The sequence below is a fragment of the Pristis pectinata genome, chromosome 20, assembly GCF_009764475.1.
Source record: "Pristis pectinata isolate sPriPec2 chromosome 20, sPriPec2.1.pri, whole genome shotgun sequence".
Lineage (NCBI taxonomy): Eukaryota > Metazoa > Chordata > Chondrichthyes > Rhinopristiformes > Pristidae > Pristis > Pristis pectinata.
In genome coordinates this window covers 17,544,705-17,567,503 of record NC_067424.1, presented here as the reverse complement: position 1 = coordinate 17,567,503, position 22,799 = coordinate 17,544,705, and the positions used below count along the sequence as shown (strand labels likewise).

Here is a 22,799-nt window from a genome sequence, read left to right as displayed (position 1 = left end):
GCATTGCTATTAAACAAATTATGCTGTTACACAAGCATTCTTCAATGCTCTCAAAGGAAACAGAGTTAGTTTATCAGGAGAAATAAGATATTCAATACTCGACTAATCTGATCTGCCATATTGTTCACTTCCCCCTTTTCTATTCACTTTTCTATCATGCAGTATTAATTTAATTGTATTTTTCAGGAATAGAAAGTGTCTGCTTATTACTAAATGGTTTATTATTACAATATATAAATATTGCAATTACTGATTTTATACTCGCCTATGTATTTCTCACCAATACATGTTGTAGACTAGCAGATCTCATGATATGCTTATGCTGAATTACAGTTTACTATTGAGGTGTGTTGCTAGCGGCAATGAATTTGGGGGGATAGGGTAATGTTTATAGATCAACTAAACACAAAAAATGGGAATTCCTTAGAAATCCAAACTTTCAGCACTACAAATTTAATGTCAGAGATTTACACTCTGCTGTTTAAGGAAAACAATTTCCTGTGAAGACAATTTTACTTTTCAAAATCTTAATGAAAGCCAAAAATCACCTTAGCTACTCTTGGAAAACACATTCACTATGTTGAAATAATATCACTTTCAAGATTTTGTTAAATCTCTTAAAATGATTTCTTTCCAATTGACTCCTCTGTGAACCAATGACTCCACTAGCACTTTAGCCTTGTCTAAATTGTGACTCTTCCTCAGCAAGTACAGAATCGGAGAAAGGGCTAGTTGGGAGTAGCAGATACATCTGATTTTGCTTTTATTTAATGCTCAGCAGACATATTTGTGAGGAGAATTCATGGAACACAAGTTTCAATGATTTTTCCCTTAGTCTGGAGTCACTGAAGCCAAATGGCACATTCCCCCTAACTGCCCTGAGGCAGTTAATAGTAACATGTGGAGATCAAATTTGAGGATGTGTTGGTTTGTATGGCTCAGTACCATTGTCATGTGGTATACCAAGCCATCAATAAAGCACAAAACAATGTGTACAGCACAATAACTTAAGCTTTACTGAATTTAGGCAAATAGGGAAACACAGGACAAGATGTGTTGCAATTTAATAATGAACTATACAATAATTGGACAAAAATAGGCTTACATTAGAAGCATGCTTATTTAAGCTGTTTATTATTGCAAATCATTCGGGAGATAAAATTCCATATTCTAAGCATACATAGGCAGAAAACTCTCCATAAAATTTGCTCCACTTAAATGACCCGTCCAAGAGCTGCACATTTTTACGACCACATAGGTGATGCTCTTCTCATTTTACTTAATATGGACCTCATTTACAAGTAAGTCATCCACATGTAATTAATCTGGACAACAAGTACGGTGATTACAAGTTAACCATTTAATTGAAAGGATTCATTAATTGTTGACAGACATGTTCTGTACCTTATTTTCCAAACTAGTATCAGAGAAAACAGGTTTCTTCTTGTTTCCTTCCTGCTGCTTTTTCTGTTTTTTAGACGGTTCCTGGTCAATAGGTGCTGGCTTAACAAACTTGATAATTTCATTCAAACCTATTTTAAGAGAAAGGGTTATATGTATTTTTGTGGTTAGAAAAAATGAAATGCTTCCTTTACTGACTTAATATTCAGAATATCTCATAGTAACAGTTGCCGTTTTAGTTGCTTGTAATTGTAAGCTGTATAGAGGCAAGAGGAAGCACATCAAAATCAATAGCTGAATTGTAATTGTTGTGATATCTTAAAAAAATTAATTAGAAAGCTGGCAACAATCAGGACTAAGATCACAGGCTGATTTCACTCCACTCCAACTTGGAATTCAGCCACCTCTCAAGGTCCTAACCTCTCCCTCAGTTTAGGTTAAACCAGAGAACTGCTCATCTGTTACCTCATCACCCAAAAGGGATAGTTAGTTTCCACTTTTATTTTCCCAGAAGTGTGTTTAAAATTATCTTAAATCTTTATTAGTTTATCTAAGTCACATAATACTTGTTCCAATGTCTTGCAAATAGTAAGCATGTGTACTATTAATCCAACACTTTAAATGTAATTAAGAGGGCAGAACTTGTGCATATTTTATTGAGAGCAACACCAAATTTGTGAAGCTGATTAATTTTCTATTTGACTTCAAAAACAACAATCAATTCTCACAGGTTAGATTGTGGATCACAAAGATTATCTGATACTATCCTGACAATGATATCTGATTTCAATCACCTTACTTCCATTCTCCGAAATATCCTTCATCTTTCAGTTTCTGTGAAACTAGTAACAAAAAAACAAAAGCTGAAGTCCCAGCTTTTTGGCCTGGAACTTAACTAGGTTATGGAGACTGTAGCTTGTTCGATCTTATCCCCAGGTGAATGAAACAAAGGCATACTGTACACGTAAACACTTCTTCCTCTTACCAGGTGGCATGTACGGTCTTAGATTTTCAGGTACCACCACACCATCTTCAGTCTGATAATTCTCGAGGATAGCACAGATCACACGAGTCGTTGCACACATTGTGGCATTTAACATGTGCACGAATTCAGCCTACAAACAAGAATTACATTATTCTACATTCTTATCACTTACATTTACATCCTCAAAATGAAAAAAATTCTCCTTCCAAGTTGATATTCTCCTCTCTTCATCCTGTAATTTTTTACCTTTATTATTCCTGTCCTGAAGACAAGCTCACAAAGGAACAAGCAAATAATTAGGCCTCATTACTGAGTCTTGGCCAGGAAAGGGTGCTCAATCACGGGAGGCATCACATAAGGATCCTGGTAATGTGAAGCTAAGACATAGTAACCACTGGAAAGAGATCAAGATGAATGAAAACCCTGGCCATGTCTCCTCTTTAAACTGTGGAATTGAAACTGATTGCTGGGTTATTACCACTTCAAGCGAAAACAATGCATTGTCATATTGGAACCTTCAGGATTCATGTAGCTCAGCACAAAACTAAGTGGGAGTCATTTTTAGTTGGGAAAAAACCCACAGATTTTCATCCATATGTAGGTTTCCATTGCTCATGTGCAGCTCTATGTCTGAATGTGTCACTGGATATATCAAGCATCACATTTACTCAAAGTTAATCTGTTCTATACAAGTTCAAAGCTTCCATCAAAATTCACTCCCACCCTATTTAAGAAAGATTCACACTTCTACTTAGGTGATTTCTAGTTGTTTTCAAAACATTGCCCTTAATGTATTCCAATAGCTGAATGAGTAAATATAAGTAAAGCTTATAGGGTGTTGTACTATACCAAACCAATTGGGAAGTTCTTGATTCTGAGCTCATCTAAGTCAGATTGATAACTGGTTTTATTGTCTCCATGAGGAAAAAGTGCCATATCTTCTAGAATTGTGATTGTCAGCAAAATGTTGTAGTTTAGCGTGAAACAGTACCACCATTGTACAGCACACTAGCACCCTCTTCAGGCAACAATGGTACCCAACCACTGTATAAGGATTCTTTTCGATCAGATGGATGAGGGCAAATGATAAATAAACATTTACATAAACAACTTTAATTATAAAACTTTTGAATGGTATCAGAAGAGTAAAACAAAACTGGAAAGCAACGCTGTGAACTTACATTGCTCACATTTTACACTCCAGCCCATGAGTTTACAGAATGAAATTAGTATTAGCTGTATCTTGAGTCATGATAAACTCGTGCCTTACTTCCAATTGTATACTGCCACATGTGATACCATTGGATTTCATTTTTCATGGTAAAAGTAAATGTATTGTAGAAATAGTATCCCAAAGCATTAATGAAAAGCTTAAAATCCAAAGTGATAAATTCAGTTTTAGCTACCCTGAGGCATCTGCTTTGGTAAGGGCCTTATATAGTTGAATGTTGATTCCAAGTTGCCAGTGTTCTACGGCGTGTACCAACACTTTTTGAAGATTTTCACCAGCTTTCCCGTTTTGCAGATAACAGAACTGTTTTCTTTAAGAAACATAATCATTCAATATCAAGTATTTTAGCATACTGCAAACAACACAAGCAGACACTAGACCAATGGAAGTTCTTCCTTTCTTATGCTCAAGACCACGTCCATTCTAGCCATCCAATATCCAAATAAATTCCAGAGAAATTCAGTTTTAAAAAAAAGCCACAGTCCCATGCCTTGTAAATATGCAAGATTCCTTAATGATGTGAATTTAACACTTAAGTGCTAACTTGTGAAAATTCATGCAGTTTTATGTTCCCAGCCACTGCCCATAGAGGAAAGGACAAATGTGTTATATAAATGTTTCATATTGAAGTGTCAAAGAAAGCTATTTGTTTTATCAGACAGATACGGATCTTCACCTTCTGAAGGCTGTGTAATTCACTACACCAATCTAGTCCTCAATGCCTGACCTGCTGAGTTCCTCCAGCATTTTGTGAGTGTTATCCCAACAAATACTTACTTTATCCATCATTTTTTTGGTTTGCCCATATCTGATTCGTAGTCTCCGTGCTTGATAATCTGTACAGTTTGAACATGATACCAATTCCCGGTAGGCAGCAGAACCAGGAAACCAAGCTTCCAAATCCAACTTTTTACTTGCAGCATGATTCAGTGCACCTGACAGAGCAAAGAAAATTAAATTAATTTCGCAACCATTTCTCACTGCAATATCAATTCAAGTGGAATAAAAGTGAGTGACTCAAAACTGAAAACACAGGAAAACTACAAAACGAGGAGGTACAAAGCCACTCTGCAATCTGCATTTACCCGTCCCTCTCAAATGTTCAGCACAAAATAGCTTTACAGACCCTTCCTCGTCTACAATAAGTAACACGATTGAAGATGTAATCAAAAAAAGTGTTGCGTTCCTTATTCTTGCACATCCAATTCAAGAGCTTAACAGAAAGCAAATGGTAACACCCAAAGTTGGTATGTGGGTTCTCTAACAGCAGGCTGATCACCTGACCTGTTGACATTTTAATATAAAACTTAAAAGACTAACCCCTACAAATTCATCTTTCATGCAGTTCTACTAAACACAGTTATTTAATACTTATTGAAGCATACAAGTTGCTCATCTGCAACCTTCCAAATACTCCACAAACACCTAACTGGTGAGCATGTGGCTTCTAAAATCTAAAACATATTCCTTACAAAAAGAACAAAATGTCTTTCAGAAATTAGGTTCATTAAAATATAACTTTCAAACACATGTCTTGTGGGTCTCTGCTTCATTCTTGGCTTAAGTTTACCACTGATAATTAATCATAACTGACAATAAACTTAAGGTTTTTTTAATTTAACAGATAACACACTGCATTTTAAACTGTTCAACCACAGAGCAGGATCCAAAGAAGCTATAGGATTTATCAAGTACCTGATACAATATTTACAATGCGGTAAGGAATTCCTAGAGACTGGTAGAACTCTTCAGCAGTTTTAATCATTTCCTCAAACATATCCCATGACTTATTATCATGAGGGGAAGCAAAAAACAAATTGTTCAACCTGTAAAGACAAAATATAATGTAAACAGTCTTTAAGTTATCAACAATCTAATGAATTAATGTTCTGAAATAAAATTATTACTGTCCGATGAAACTGTGTATTCATTTATTGTTTCTGTAGACACATGCAACGGTATCGTTTGCATTTGGTATAGTTTATACTTCTTCATGCAATGGGTATCATTGTCAGTCACCCAAATATTATTTTGCTCCTTAATCCTTTCTTTCCTGAAGCAGTTATTGGGGAAACTGGTAGTTCCCCAACAACTTATTGAGGAAATGGTAGTTCTTTGAAGTGCTGCACCTGGAACAGCTGGATTGATGTGGAAGCAACAAAAGTCAATGGCTGGCATTAAATGTAATGAGGGCCTTCACAAGTAGCAATCCTTCCTCTCCTTAACTGGTCACCTACATACTTCTAGTAGAAGAGAATTCAATGGAGAAGCAACCATGGATGGATTTTGTTTTCTTTTCAAAAGTAGAATGCTAAGAATACCACAATGCTGGAGTGGGTGATAAAATTTAGGTTATCCATTGATACATGACATGGTATTGCACCATGCCAAGTAATTTACTTAACTGTTTTAGTGAACTACAATTACATTTCCCAGCATTTTGATTTACCTTCTCAAACTGGTGAACACGGAAGATGCCCCTGGTGTCACGGCCATGTGAGCCAACCTCCTGGCGGAAGCATGTAGAAAATCCAGCATACTTAATAGGAAGATCCTCAGGTTTTAACCATTCATCTCTGTGAAAAGCTGCAATTGGCTGCTCAGAAGTAGCAATCAAGTATTTCTCATCAATTGAACTGTCTTCTGTTTTCTCACTGCCTTTTCCAATTACCTAAAGAGAAAATGGGGAGAATCAGTTCAGGTTATAGTTATGTGGCACGGAAATATGCCCTTCAGCCCAATTTGTTCATGCTGACCGAGTCATCGACTTGAACTCGTCCCATTTCCCCACATTTGGCCCATATCCCTCTAAACCCTTCCTATCCACGTACCTGTCCAAATATCTTTGAAATGTTGCAATTATGCCCACATCTACCACTACCTCTGGCAGCTCCTTCCCTACACACACCACTGTGTGAAAAAGTTGCCCCTCAGATCCCTTTTGAATCTTTTCCCTCTCACCTTAAACCCATGCTCTCTAGCTTTAGATTCCCCTGCTCTAGGAAAAAGACCGTGACCATTCATCTGATCTATACCCCTCATGATTTCATAAATATCTACTGTAAAGTTTTTAACCAGCTTTACCTTTGGCATTAAGTGCTGATAAAGACAGACCCTAGATATAATCAGTTGATGGTAAAGGTAAAAAACAAGGAAAAATATCTTTTATTGCTGTTTTCACCACTTGCCACACCTATTCCCAATGCTGTGTGCAGTTGTCATCATCAAGTCAAAAGAGAGGTTATAGCTACTCTTGGAATGGCACAACAGCAAGAATATTAATTTTACGAAGTAAAAATTTCATATCCTTTAATTATAATTAACTGAACTCATGCATTCATGGGGGTTCAGTGAACTATCTGTGCCCATTTCAGCACAAGCAACCATGGATTCAGTGCTTTGTTGGAAAAAGGACAGTAGGGTTCTAACTCTTGACTGCTATCAAGCAACAATCATTGGAACCCTTGTCTTCATGCATTCCACTGTTACTATATTGTTCCATCCTCTAGGTGATATCTTCGAAACCAAAGATGCACCTCAGTATGTGGAAATGGATGTTTCTCATGTGCCCAACTAAAGAATCTTCACATTATTAATAGTCAAAACCCCTGGTGTATTTATAAACATCCACATGCATGCATTCTTCATTAAGGTGCAACTGATACCAAGGATTGGGAAAATAAATTCTTTCACCCAAGCTGCAGTGCACCAGTGACATTTTAGTTAAGGTCAACTCCCTCATCACAAACCAGGGAGAAACTGGGAACTTTTTATCTCAGTATGATAATTAGATGGTGTTGTAATACCCACAATATTTAGAGGAGCCCGAAACTAAACTTCAAAAGTCCCTGAAATTTCATGAAAATTTAAAGATGATTGTATGTGACTCAATAAAATGATGCTCAATGAAGCAAGTTTATGGATAAACAGTAGTTTCATAAGTGATGATAAATATTCACTACAATTCATTCAGAAGGCACAATTTAAATTATCTAATAGCTCATTAATGGGTGAATATTCCTTTCACCATTGTCCGTAACCAGATAAAGCATCGTACTTAGTACCTTGTAGAGTTCTTCATCAAATTGACTAAGCTGTGCTACTTCTTGCATCACTTCTTTTCTCATAAAGAATGGGGTATAAAGGGGAGTATAACCTCGGTTGGAAAGACCCCGCAGAGCATGCTGGATCAGAGCTTGTTCAAGAAATACCAAGGGACCCTGCAAAAAATAATAAAAACATGGCATATATTGTTCTTTAATTACCTTTGGTTCTTTTAATATTATTGTTTTAAAATTTGCAATTGTATACTTATATATACACTCATAACTTAAACCATCAGCTTAAACATTCACTTCCTTTTACAAATGCACCATTGCTGCAGAGCGTACCTTAAATAAGATTCATTGCAGCAACTCAGCAGGTTTTTTCATCAGCACCTCCCAAATCCAGAACCTCAAATTGCTAGAATGACACGGTGAAGCACGGGAACACCACCACAAATGAGCCACACATCATCCTATCTTACAAATATATCATTGCTTCTTCATCGTCAAGAAAATATGGAACTCATGACCTAACAAATCATAAGTGATAGGAGCATGATAGAGCATTTTCCACTTTCCTGGATGGAGTACCACTCCAACAATACTAGAGGCCCTCTCAATATTCAAGACAAAACAGCTTATTTGATTGGCACCCAAACCCATTAAACATTCACTCTTTCCAGCACCTGCACACTGTGGTTGCCATTACTCTCCCAAACCCACAACCTCTACCACCAACCAAGGTCAAGTGTAGTAGGTTTGCCTCCAAAGTTATACTCTATCCTGGTTTGGAAATGTATCATTTGCTTTTCCTCATTGACACTGGATCCAAAGCCTGGAACTTCGTACCTAATCCCATTATCACAGTACCTTCATTAGAAGGACTACAGCAGTTTAAGAAGGTGATTTGCCAACCTCTCCTCAAGGGGCTATTGGCAATGGCCTATAAATGCTGACCTTGTCAACAGTGCCCACATCCCACGAATGCACAAAATACTCAAAATGAAGAAAAAATACAAAATTGAGCTAGAAAGACAAAATTATTTCCCCCTTTTAAAAGGCATTAATACAAAATGAAAAGTTACATGAATAATTTTTACAATTTATATTGTTACAACAGCTCCAAATCTAACCATGCAATATTTAAACATTTTAATAAGGTTATTCAATACATTTTTAAATAATAGATGTAAATTGCTATAGTAAAATACGATTTTTGAAAATATACCTGGAAAATTGGTGCTGCTTAACTAATTCCAGTATGAATACATAATATAAATCATTAGACTAATATATCCATTCAATATAAACAAGAAAAAACGGTAATATAATTGCAATCATTTTAATCAATGAAACTTTTTAAAAGGAACATCCAAGGGAGGATTTTATTGGTCCTGTCCTTGTCTTAACGAAAATAATTCCAGGTTGGAATTGAATCCCTTGCAGAAGTGTCACAATACTGCTTCCACTGGAAATTATTAGGATTACTTTGAAAACCTAGTTACTTTCCAGAACACCAATAGAAGAAAAAGGTTTAAAATATCAGTGAAAAGCATCAATTTTGCTTTTATTTAGTCTCCAAAGATGCAGAGCCATTGTAGTTCTCCATTTGCATCTTGAGTGAAATCAGCACAGACCAACTGAAAATGAAAATTTTTCTAATCTTTCTGGCTGAGACAGATCAATTGCTTTGTCTATGGAGAAATTGGATGCCACTTGTCTCTTCCATCTCCTGAAAGGGGACACACCTTCAGTAGTCAGGTTAAGTATTATTACCAAGCTCAAGGTGACTACCAACATGAATCCAAATAATACACCATGGTAAGCTCCTCTGATTTCGCAGAGCTAACCAATAACTTGAGAAACTGAGCTAACAAGAGTCCAAAATGTTCAAACCACCATGTCCCACCACTGGAAAATGACAAATCAGACACAGTTGCAATGCCTTCTGCAATCAAATAGTAATCACTATGTATGATTATACATGAAGCATGTAGTCAGAGGTGAGCTACCAGAGGCAAATCCGCACACAGAACTCTACCTCAGAAAGAAGTGCCCGCGGGAGAAGTAAACATGAAGAAAATTAGCAAGAGATGGATTGGCAGGCTGTACCAATTTATACAAAATTGAATTGAAATGCTGTGGTTAAACCTTACTGAAATATTGGTAGCTTAACATTCTATAATCTCACCTTCAAGAAATACCCTCGGCTCCCTGCTACTACAGCTGCTTTCTCTCCTTCAAAACCATCAATCATTACCACTAAGTCAACGTGAGAGTACTTCTTTGTGGATATACAATCTCCCCATGTTCGCTCCACTTTATTGTCTGCATCCTGCAAAGGAGAAACATAGAAAGCTTTTAAATTGCTCGAATCTTCTGATATCACATACAAGCTAAACCCGTGAAGTTCAGCAATCAACCAATGATTTTTTTCTCTGCAGACTGACAATATTCACATTACAATTGCTAATCCTTGTACACATAAAGTTAGACAAAAGTTGTGAAGCAATGCATTGTGGCATTTACTCTCTATCCAAAGAAAACCATTAAATTAGAATGAGATACAAGTTAACACCAATATCAGAAAAAAAATCCTCAGTTATAATACAATTTAAGGTATCCAGTTTCATTCAGAAATCATTCAAATTTCTCAGACTGACAGAGTCAAAAATTCGACTTTCATTACTGGTGCTAAAAGCGGCTGCACATTCTAATTACAAATGGTTGCACATTGTATGGCCCTTTCAAAATTCAGTTCCATTAAAGGAAATGTAACCATTATTCAGAATAGAATACAAACACCAGCATTACTACATATGTGCCTTCAGCAGCAGTGAGAGGATTAACTTACTACCCAATATATGCCAACTGTTTTTTTGTAACACTTTGATTTGATATCATTTATATTCTAAATGCAAAAGGAACAAAAGTAGAGGAGCTTAAGAATTTCTGAGAGCTGAGAGATACAAAACAGAGGTGTGAAAATACTACTAATATATTATGAAATTTCTACCAAAGGGGACAAATTTCACACACAATATATCCAGCCATACTGTAGTCAACTGTTAATCTTACACGCATAGAAACCCTTAATTGTAGCTGTAAGTTTCCAACATAAAATTACTAAGTTCTTTAGACAAATGTATTTTTCTTGTACTTTGCCAAATAAATGGTGTACAATCTATCCACAATAATACATACCCTAGCTCAATGTGGCTAAGAATGAAAGTTAAGGCGAACATAAATGCTTCTTCCTGCTTCCTTGGCTGTAGCTATAATACATATTGGGACTAACATGACTGTACGGAGCCTAGTGGGAAAAATCCAAATTGCAAATCTCCAGGGGAGGGTTAATCAATTGAAAAGAACAATGTGACACATTTTCCATTTCCACTACACATCTGCCCCATAACTGTCCCTTTATCCTGAACACATGCTGGAGGAATCCATTCTGTTATATGCCTACTGTTTTTTAAATTTTGTAGGCAAACAGGAGAGGAAATTTCTTTTAAGCCTCATTCTTAATTGGTCTAAAACATGACAAATAAATGCATCTTTTTCACTGTTTCAGCATACTCTAGTGACCTGTGTCAAGGCGGGTCCTATTCGCTGGTTTCTCCTAAGAAATTTCAAGGATAACACGGTTATATCTTAAATGATTAATGCCAACAAACTGATCTTGGAGGCTCCAATTATCATGTCAAACTGCTTCTAACACCCATTGTTCTATTTGACAAGTAGATCTCCATTCAACTCTCTTAGCATTAAGGTAATTTCCAGGTGCGTTGCAAGATTTCCAGAAATACTTAGAACATAATTCTGCCATCTCTTACAGTGCTAGCAACCTTAACATTGATGAAAAAATATGGATGAGAGAACAATCTTGCACCACAAAATACCTCAGAGTCATTTTACATCTAGCCAAGCCAAGTTGAATAAAACATTGGGCTCTGTACTTTCATAGCTTCCAGTCTCATAATGCAATCAAAAGCCTCATTTATATTAATAGCTCTTTGAGTAGCATTTCTCTGAGCTGTACAAAATTCTACAATTTCTTTAAAAGTCACAAACTGCCCAACATTTCCCTTTCAAGAACTAAATTGCGTTGGTTTACTTCCAATTGCTCCTCTATATCTAAAAGAAACACTAAAACCACCAAAGGAACCACTTTAAGAACAACTTGAATCAGAGATATTTTGATAGGCCTAGTTAGTTCTCTGTGCTCTGAACACCAACAGCTTATTCACATTCATAAGAAGAAAAGGTGGGTCTATCCAATCTCCCATCCAATTTCCATTCTCTCATATTTTCACCCAGATCAACATTTTGGAGCAACATCCATAAAGGCTAACATTACCTTGCAATACAGAAAACAGCTGAATTTTTCCCATTAACTGGTATATTAAGGTCTTTTATTCTGTACATTATGATCCCTTGCCTTAGCCTTAAAAATGGGAAAGCTATTTTGCAAAAATATTAATATCTTATCATCTATTGGAGTAAGGATTTTGTATTACTTGGATTAAAAAGTTATAATTGACTCTGCAGAGATGATTGATAACCCAATTTTAAATAGAATGTACGGACTAATGTTCCAGAAAATTCAGTATTATATTTCAATGCTCAGGTGTTAAAGTAAAATACATACAAATCAAATCATTAAGCAATGCAAACTTTCTTCTCACCTCATCATTGCTGATAGGTACAGAGGGATGCAGGATATTGCCAATTTCCCTCAGACTGTCTAATCTCTGTGCTTCTAGTTTCAGACGTTCTGTGTCACATTTTCCAATGGCATCATCAATGAGGACCCGTATTTTCTTGATCTGAGTTACAGTTAAACCCTGAAAATTAAGATTATCCTATTATAAAATAAAGTATGTAGCTTTATAAACCATTACAAAATAAGGTGCAGTTTATTGTTGCATTGGCTTCAATCACTATTACAAATTTACTTTCAACTATGTGCAGCTCCTCTTTGAAATTGCGTTCTGCCAAGTCTCCATGCAAGTAAACAGGGTTAGTGAAAAAAGGATTGATAAAATTTACTAACACAATAATTCATGTAGGCTGCTTTATTTGCTCTAAGAATATGGGAGGAGGAAATATTTTGACAAGTGAGTCATTATTGTGCAGCTCTAAAGGTATAGGATGAGGCTAGTAGCTACAAAAATGCCTTCTATATATGTCTAAAGTTGGGGAAAAAATGAGAAAATAATTTACAATTTAATAAAAACCTCCCATCATTCGCTGTTAACCATGTTATCATTTCTCATCTCACCAAAATGGCATGACTGCAATAAAACTGCAAATGCAATGATGCAGTTTGGTTATTACCGTACAATATTATAAATTATTTATTTTTATTCTGATTACGACATATGATTATATTCTGCAACATACGATTATAAAACAGCTAGAGTTAATTACACAAAAATGAAATAGCAGGGTGTGTGTTACACAGGAAGAGAGCAGTTCTGAATGACAAATGGCATTTCAGATAAACACAGAAAATGCTCAACAGGTCAGACCTCATCTGTAGGATGAAAAACAGAGCCAATGTGTTAAGTCGAAGACCCTTCAAAGTTAAAGGTGATTTCTTAAAATTCTCACTTGCTTGTTGATTTTCGGCTTTTCAGCTAACTAATGTGGACCTTACTCACCTGTTCAATAATTTCTATCCATCTTTAACAGAAGAGTAGCTAATTACTTATTTTCCAGTGATGGAGTAAAATTGCTCAAGTACAAGATGTTTATTGTTTTTCCCTTCATGTACCCAAGTTCATGTACTCGGCTTAGGAGATCACCTTTGGCGGGACTCAAAACACTATGGTTGCTCTAACAACACCAATCGGTCAAGTTTTTTTATTTACTTAAAAGATTGATAAGTGAATAAACTGCACCATATCTCCTGCAGCTGACCTTTAGCTGGCATTTTCCCACACAACTGTACCAGATGGAATACCTGTCCCACTTCTTCTTCCCATTCGAGACAGCAGTCTACAGTTACTTTCCCTACTCTGACGCACTGTGTTCACGGTTTACAGAACAATCTATTTTAAATGGGAATAAACAAATACTCTACTCAACATGCAAGTATGGTCTTGACCTCTCTACACTCACCATCCTACAATTTCTCTCTAAAATCTATTTAAGCCAATTTATTCTTAGCCTCTTGTATCATTTTAGCAAAGTCCACTGTCATTTTAGCTGCAATTATGTTGGGTGGGACAGCAGTTAGTACGGCTGCCTCATAGCTCCAGGGACCTGGGTTCAATTCTGACTGTGTGGAGTTTGCAGATTCTCTCCTTCAATGTGTGCTCTGGTTTCCTCCAATATCCCAAAGGCTTGCTACTGTAAATTACTCCTCAGTGTAGGTTATTGTACTCCTCAGTGTAGGTTATTGGCAAAAAGAATCTTAGGGAGGTTGATGGCCATGTGTTAGAGAGAACAAGTTGCAGGGGTGCAGGGCACCAGGAAGTAAGGAGAACAAATGGGAAAAACTGGATTGCTCTCCAGGGAGTTGGCACAGACTCTGTCATTGTAAGTATAAAATAAGAACACAGATTCCACACTGAATTTAGCAACTTCAGACCTTGTCAATTTTGCCCAATTTCCTCCCTTTTTTTCACTATACAACTTCCATTTTTATTCCTTTCTAATCTGGAGCAAATTTCAATATTTGACTTTCTTAAATGTTTACCTGACTACAGAAGACCTTTAATATTTGTCTTTCTTTTTGTTCATCAGAGAGGTAAACTTGGCATTTGTAATTTTGCCCCCCCCCTCAGTTTTATTCAGTCTCATAAAGGAAATTGTTTATCTTTAAGTGGAAGATGGCTGCAGTGGATTATTAACACTAAATCATCACAGATATCAACAGACTTGCCTCATATTATCATCAATTTCTGTTCCCCTCCCCCCCAAGATTTCCCTTATTCAAAAAAGGTAGTAGGGATAGTCCAGGGAATTACAGACCAGTGAGCCTTACGTCTGTGGTGGGCAAGCTGTTGGAAAGGATTCTAAGAGATAGGATCTATGAGCATTTAGAGAATCATGGACTGATTAGGTACAGCCAGCATGGCTTTGTGAAGGGAAGATCATGTCTCACAAGCCTGATAAGAGTTCTTTGAGGAGGTGACCAGGAAGATTGATGAGGGTAGTGCAGTAGATGTGGTCTACATGGATTTTAGTAAGGCGTTTGACAAGGTTCCACATGGAAGGCTTTTCAGGTCAAAGGGCATGGGATCCGGGGAGGCTTGGCCGTGTGGATTCGGAATTGGCTTGCCTGTAGAAAGAAGAGGGTCGTGGTGGAGGGAGTGTATTCAGATTGGAGGGCTGTGACGAGCGGTGCCCCACAAGGATTGGTTCTGGGACCTCTATTTATCGTGATATTTATTAATGACTTGGATGAAGGGTAGAAGGGTGGGTTAGCAAGTTTGCAGACAACACAAAGGTCTGTGGTGTTGTGGATAGTGTGGAGGGCTGTTGAAGCTTACAGAGGGATATTGATAGGATCCAGAGCTGGGCTGAGAAGTGGCAGATGGAGTTTAATCCAGTGAAGTGTGAGGTGGTACACTTTGGAAGGACAAACTCCAAGGCAGAGTACAAGGTTAATGGCAGGATACTGGATAGTGCAGAGGTGCAGAGGGATCTGGGGTTCATATCCACAGATCCCTGAAAGTTGCCTCACAGGTGGATAGGGTAGTTAAGAAAACTTATGGGATGTTGGCTTTCATAAGTCGGGGGATCGAGTTTAAGAGCCACGAGGTAATGATGCAGCTCTACAAAACTCTGGTTAGACCACACTTGGAGTACTGTGTCCAGTTCTGGTCACCTCATTATAGGAAGGATGTGGAAGCGTTGGAAAGGCTGCAGAGGAGATTTACCAGGATGCTGCCTGGTTTAGAGAGTATGGATTATGAGGAGAGACTAAGGGAGCTAGGGCTTTACTCTTTGGAGAGGAGGATGAGAGGAGACTTGATAGAGGTATACAAGATATTTAGATAGCGTAGATAGCCAGCGCCTCTTTCCCAGGGCACCAATGCTCAATACAAGAGGGCATGGCTTTAAAGTAATGGGTGGTAAGTTCAAGGGAGATATCAGAGGGAGGATTTTCACCCAGAGAGTGGTTGGTTCATGGAATGCGCTGCCTGGGGTAGTGGTGGAGGCAGATACGTTGGTCTAATTCAAGAGATTGTTAGATAAGCATATGGAGGAATTTAAAATAGGGGGATACGTGGGAGGAAGGGGTTAGATAGCCTTAGACGTGGTTTAAAGGTTGGGACAACACAGTGGGCCGAAGGGCCTGTATTGTGCTGTATTGTTCTTTTGTTCCCCCTTTCATGTTCACCAAGAGTCCTTAAAACAAAATAGTATAAGGCAGTATGGTGACTAAGCTCAAGAACATTAAAGTGAAATGATACAGCAGAGAAACGCAAGTTTGAATCTTACTTAATCCATAAATGTTGGTAACAGCCTTGGAAAAGCTGCAAGGCTATTCTCAACCTCTCCTGACATGCAATGGCATCATGATCATTGAGTTACCCCACCACCAACATCCTAAGGATTACCTTTGATCAGAAACGCAACTGGACCAGGTAAATACTGTGGCTATGGGAGCAGGAAAAAGACTGGGTACATTGTGGCAAATGATTCACCTCTTGACATGCCAAAGTCCTTCCATCAGCTATAAGGCATGTGTCTTGAGTATGATAGGATATTCTTCATCTGTCAAGATAACTGCAGCTCCAAAAACAAAAAGCTCAACAGCACCCAGTTAAAAGCAAACTGCTTGCATGGTAACCCTATCCACTGCCCTCAATATTCATTCTCTTCACCACCAGCACACAGTGGCTGCAATAGGTGCCATCTACAGAAACGTCTGCAGTTGCTAACCAAGACTGTTCCAAAAGCCTCTTCCAAAACTGTGACAAAAAAGACCAAGGGCATTAGGCACGAGGATACACCTCCAACTACAAGTTCCCCTCCAAATTACACATCATGGGCACCGGGTCCAAATCCTGGAACTTCCTACCCAACACCATTGTGGGGATACCCTCACCATAAGGATTGTAGTGGTTCAAGGCAATAGCTCACCACCACTTTCTCATGGATAGTGAGGAATAGGCAATAAATGGTGGACTCGCCAGCAACAAAAAGAAACATGAATACATAAAATATTGCAAGAAGCAAAGTAGCTAATAAAAGAAATCAATAGTAGGTTCCCAAGGAGGAAACTTAGGCATGAAAAGAGAGCACACACATGCACTAGAATCAAGCATTCAGGTCAATCATGTGAATGTTGCAATCATATGAATGATGCAGTCCCTATTAAGTTATTACTCACCGTATACCAAATAGTATACCAATAAGAACTTTCCTATGAAACAAACATATTGTAGCGGATGGCAGAACTAAAAGGCAATCACTGAATCATCACTTACACTTAAAGTTTCAGCACTGAGATCATCCAGATTCTGTGTATTTTGTGGAAGCGCCTCACTTTCACCAATAGGCTCCTTTTTCTGTGGAAAAACAGATCTATAAGCACTAATTTCATTTTTTATTTCAATAATTTACCACACATCTGCTTAACACTTGATTTTTGAATTTTTAAAATCAATTAATTGTCTGGTGGGTTAGGTGCAAGCATGTTTCTGTTCAATTATTCAAATTATAATTCACAAAATCACCCCATGTTTTACTTGCCAATACACAGTTTCAGCAACTATCATTCATTGAATGCAATCGCATGCAAAGCTACAAAATATCAAAACAAAATGACACCACTATTGACTGGACCCCACACAAAACTGCTACCATTAATAACCACACGTTGCCTCTATTAATGCAACCAATTTGGAATCTACTTTAAAATTTGATCACTAATCCCACAGGACAGAATCTTATAGACATTTATGCGATAATTTACCAAAGGCTTTTTTAGGAAATCAAGATCCACGATATCTGTGAAGTCAAATTAATTTATTGATGAGTATCGGCCCTGGCTCTGTGGTAGCACTCTTGCCTCGGAGTCAGAAGGTCGTGGGTTGAAGCCCAAGTCTAGAGATTTAAGCACACAATCTAGGCTGACAGTTCAATGCGGTACAAAGGGTGTGTCACATCATTGGAGGTGCTGCCTTTATGCTAAGAAATTAAACTGAGGTTCTGCCTTTCCTTTCAGGGTGAATGTAAAAATAATCTTCAGTCCCTGTCATTATTTATTCCTCAACCAATATAGCTGAAATTAATTATTGCTGTTTGTGGGACTTTGTTCTGTACAAATTGGCTGCCATTCTTAATTACTTTAGCCATAATGAAGAAACAAAGGAACTTTCCTTTTTTTAAAAAAAATATCTATGCACTTTATCATCAATCCAGTAAGACAATCATGCATATTATTCAGTAAAAGCACCCTCATGTTGGAACCATCTTTAAATTATAAGAGAAACCATGTCTGATAATTTTATCAACAAGATTAATTTACCTTCATTTTTTCACCAATTGTTTTGCTGCAAAGGTTTTTCAATTTGTTTAAGTTGTCTGCATGGAACCGACCTGGTTTAAAAAAAGGTAGAAGTAGAAAATATGACAGCTGCACGTTTTATCTGAATAACAATAACAAGAAGCTTTGAACAGTAGAAAGCACTGGTATAAGATCCAGTAAGTGCCTTCCATTACCAAATCAGTTTGCAAGTACCTAATTTAAATAAATCTTCTTGGTGCGTGTCAAGTAATACCTCAAATTTCCATTCCTCAAATAAAAATTCCTTTATTCTTCTGGAAGTATGGTTAATTTGGAATTTTAAATAATGGCTTACCAGCTTGACATTAAACAATTGTCAGAGAGCCATTTCCAAATTAAAATTAAGGGTATTTCATCATCTTTACAAATAAAAACTTTATAAGTCCCTATTAGATGCAACCACGTGGACAATATCCAAAACCTATTGAGAAGAAAATTCTTAAAATAACAGAACATCGTGTTGAATCTATACAAGGACAACAGAGTATAGAAAACTAGGTAACAGGATAAATCTATTAAAAGCCCAAAACAAGACAAACTTGCAGCAAAATAGAAGACCATTTGGTCAATCACAACGGCACCTGTTCTACACAAGTAGACCCAATCTCTTGATCTTCTGTTGTTGCCTTGCAAAATTTTTACGTACATAGTCAATTCCTTTCTGAAAGTTATTGCTGGATTTGTTTCCACCATCCTTTCAGACTGTGAAAGGATGATGACTATAGAGAGGTTTATAAAATCATGAGGGGCATAGATTAGGTGGATGGTCACAGTCTTTTCCCCAGGGTAGGAGATCCTAAAGCCAGAGGGCATAGGTTTACGGCGACAGGGGAAAACACTTAAAGGGGACCAGATGGACAAGTTTTTCCACAAAGAGGATGCTGGGTACATGGAATGAGCTGCCACAGGAAGTAGTAGAGGCAGGTATAATTACACGTTTAAAGACATTTGTACAGATTCACGAATAGGAAAAGTTTAGAGGGATGTGGGCCAAATACAAGCAAATGAGACAAGCTCAGGAAGGCACCTTGGTTGGCAAGGACAAGTTGGGCCGAAGGGTCTGTTTCCATGCTGTAGAACTACGAATGGCAGATTCTAATTTGCTGCATCACATAAAAACATAGCAATTTAGAAATTATCTAAAACCTATCCCTTCTGGTTATTGACCCTCCTGTTGGTGGAAACTGTTCCTCCTAATGTACTCTACTAAAACTTGTCAATCTTTTAATGGTTCTATTAAATTGGGTAACATTACTGGAGATTGAAGAAAATTCCAGGCTTCTCTGGACTCTCCACATAATTAAATACAATTTTGCAAGGGAATATTAGTACTACAAAGAGCAACACTTTCCTTTCTCGCTGAAAAGTATCATCAAATATTTTCACACAGGCATTAAACTTTTTATTCTATCCCAGTTTCAAAAGATAACTCTTTGCTGAATATCAAAACACCCAGCTGCCTCTAAATGAGACTGCCCCAACGCCACATTATGGCATGATTTCTTTTATCACATTGAAAAAGCTAATTTAAAAAAAAGCTTCAAAGCAAACAGACAGAAACTTTCAGCCCCTCAGTGTGAACTATAGTCAAATCTAGATATCCAACATGAAAGGCTAAGGACTTGTTTACTCACAATATTATCCAATTTTTCCAAGCAATGGATCTTAATTTTTTCCCCACATTCAGCTGCTGCAATTATTAAACATTAAAAGAAACAAACAAAGGCCATTATGCTTTATTGAATCTTTGGTTGGTACAAAGGTTACAATAAAACACAATACTGTATGGAATTTTTTTTCTTAATTTCTGAACTATTAAAGACATACAATAATACAAATATTTTCAGGTGTTCAGAAACAATACCAGAACCCAGATTTAAAATAGGTATATATATTTTGTCTCACTCTTTTCTACAGTATGACGTTACTTCTGAGACGACATTGCATCATGCAATATACAACCATGCATTAAAAATAATTCTAGGAAATCTGCAGGAGCACTTACTGCAGCAAGTGATGATTTTACAGAAAAATAATGCCTTCTTAATATTTCATTTACAAGCTTGGAGCTTGAATTCTCCTTAAATTTAGTGACAACTTGAAGATATAGAACTAACCATATTTCAATCTCAAAAAATGTAAAAACTGAGGTACATAAACTGCTTCTTAGATAAGGACCCCACTGCAATTTCAGTAAGCATATAAATTACATTTTAAAAAAAAACAGATAGAACACAGATTTTAAGAAAACAAATTCAGTTCAAAAATGAAAATGAAACACTGGCTTGCTTGGGATTGCATCAGATTCTGCAAATCATCCGCAGACACCTTGTGGAACTACATGGTTACTGCATCAAGGTTATCCAGCCACAGAACCTATTTGCAATAACAGGACAATTTCACAAAATAAATCTAATCCTGACAATATAGTGAATAACTGTAGCATCTTTGGGCTTTTCTTTGAAAGAAAACGTCAGATTACATTTATTACTTCTTACAGACAATGCTAAACTTTTAAATACTGCATGGTACTGACTTGAAACATAAGGGGGAAAAAAAACTAATTATGTCATTACCATATACTAAACCACAGCCACTGACTGGATGTTAGTTGCAATTCAGGTTTCAGCAAGGCATAATTCTTGCTTGACTTAATTATTTGGAATCTCAATTAAACACAAACCTTGGGGAGGGCCCTATGATTCAAAGACTGCAATAGCATTTTCTATGCTTGCATTTTCATCTCGCCACTCAGTAACAAATATAACATCCCAAATACTGCAACCTCAGAACTTGAGTTTTCAATCATATACATTGTTTAGGATTCCATCAGAAGGGATCCTTGCACATTGGATCTGATGAGCCAGCGTGAATGTTTCTTTAAAAATAATGGTAATCTCCATATATCAACTTCAGCAACACCAAGATCGTACCAAAGACTGCAGAGAAAATCCGAGTTAGCATTTAGGTCTGTTGAAGGGTCACTGACCCGAAATGTTTGCTGTTTCTCTCTCCATAGTTGGTCCCTGAACTTGAGTACATCCAAGCATTTTCTATTTTTATTTAACATTTCAGATCAATTAACTTTTATCAGAACGAAAACCCTGAATTAAAAGCAAAAAAAAACAAAACTGCTGGAAGAACTCAGTGGATCAAGCAGCATCTGTAGGGTGAAAGGTATTATCGAAGTTTCGGGTCGAGACCCTGCATCAGGGCAGGTCGACGTTTCAGGTTGAGACCCTATCCCCCGCACCCCCTGCAGATACTACTCGAGCTGCTGAGTTCTCCAGCACTTTGGTTTTTCGCTCCAGATTCCAGTGCCTGCAGTCTTTTGCTTCTCCATCCCGAATTAAAATCAGAGCAGACAACATCAATAGAAAGAGAAACAAAGTTAACGCTGCAAGTTGATGCCTGATGAGGAGTTAATGATGTGAAAGATCAAGCGCTTTTCTCTCCACAGCAGCTGCCCGACCTGCTGAGAATTTTGGAGACACAAGAGACTGCAGGTGCTGGAATCTGGGGCCATACACAAAGCACTGGAGAAACTCAGCGGGTCAGGCAACATCTGTGGAGGGAAATGGATAGCCGACATTTCAGCTCGAGACCCTTCATCTGGACTGATGAAGGGCCTCGACCCGAAATGTCAACTGTTCATTTCCCTCCATATATGCTGCCCGACCCGCTGAGTTTCTCCAGCACTCTGCATGTTGCTGCGGACAATGTTTCTGCTTCTATTTCTGACTTCCAAGACCACTAGTATTTGGCTTTTAAGGAATGGGACAGTCCCACCGCCCACCCACCTGGTAGGCATTAATTTGTTACGCTGTTGGTGCTGCAGATAGCACAAATCACAGTAACCATCCACACCCTTTTGCATTTAAAATCTGACAGCTCCCCACGACAGGGAGAAGCCAGACACGCATGCGCAACAGCTTCTTTCTCTCACCTAGTCCCCCTCACTCCCCAACGTGGTCCCACCCCCTTACCCTCCACCCTTACCCCCTACCCTCTCACCCCCCACCTCCTACCCCCTCACCACACCCCTACCCCCTCACCTTCCACCCCAGCCCCCACCCCTAACCCCCTCACCTCTCCACCCCCACCCCCTCACCTGCTACCCCCTCACTCCCCCACCCCTCACCTCCTACCCCCACCCCCCTCACCTGCTACCCCTTCACCCCACCTCCCCCCCCCTCACCCCCACCCCAATCCCAATCCAACACCCACATTTCCTCCATTCCGTGTCCACCTCACCAGTTTATCCACCAGCGACACGTCCTTGAAGCGCTTCACTTGATTCTGCCGGATTTTGTCGGGGTCTCCCCCCTTGTCCCTGCGGAACAGGTCGAGATCGAGCACCATGACGACGGACGAACACCCCCCCTCAGCCTCTCCGCTCCGCCGGCACCGCGCTCCGCACCCCCGCCGCCTGCCGCCTGCCGCCTGCCGCTGCCGCCGGGCATGCGCAGAACCCCCGCCAGCGGCGGGGCCAAGAGAGGCGGCGGGGCGATTGGGGCGATTGGGCCGCCCGGGTCAGCGCCACCACCAGGCGCCTGATGCCTCAGTGCAACCGTGCTGCAAACCACAGAACGACGCACACATACA

General features: G+C 38.4%; 1 protein-coding gene across 1 annotated transcript; it reads right to left on the bottom strand.

Annotated features, from left to right (window-relative positions):
* Positions 1 to 993: 993 nt before the first annotated feature.
* On the bottom strand, positions 994 to 22,624 carry sars1 (seryl-tRNA synthetase 1). The gene is given in 13 exon segments (XM_052034619.1): positions 994 to 1,532; positions 2,387 to 2,516; positions 4,395 to 4,552; positions 5,313 to 5,427; positions 5,429 to 5,443; positions 6,067 to 6,288; positions 7,682 to 7,837; positions 9,855 to 9,998; positions 12,352 to 12,510; positions 17,113 to 17,193; positions 18,156 to 18,226; positions 22,422 to 22,442; positions 22,445 to 22,624. Coding segments are annotated over 13 exon segments (1,539 nt in total). The 5' UTR covers positions 22,557 to 22,624; the 3' UTR covers positions 994 to 1,377.
* Positions 22,625 to 22,799: the final 175 nt, after the last annotated feature.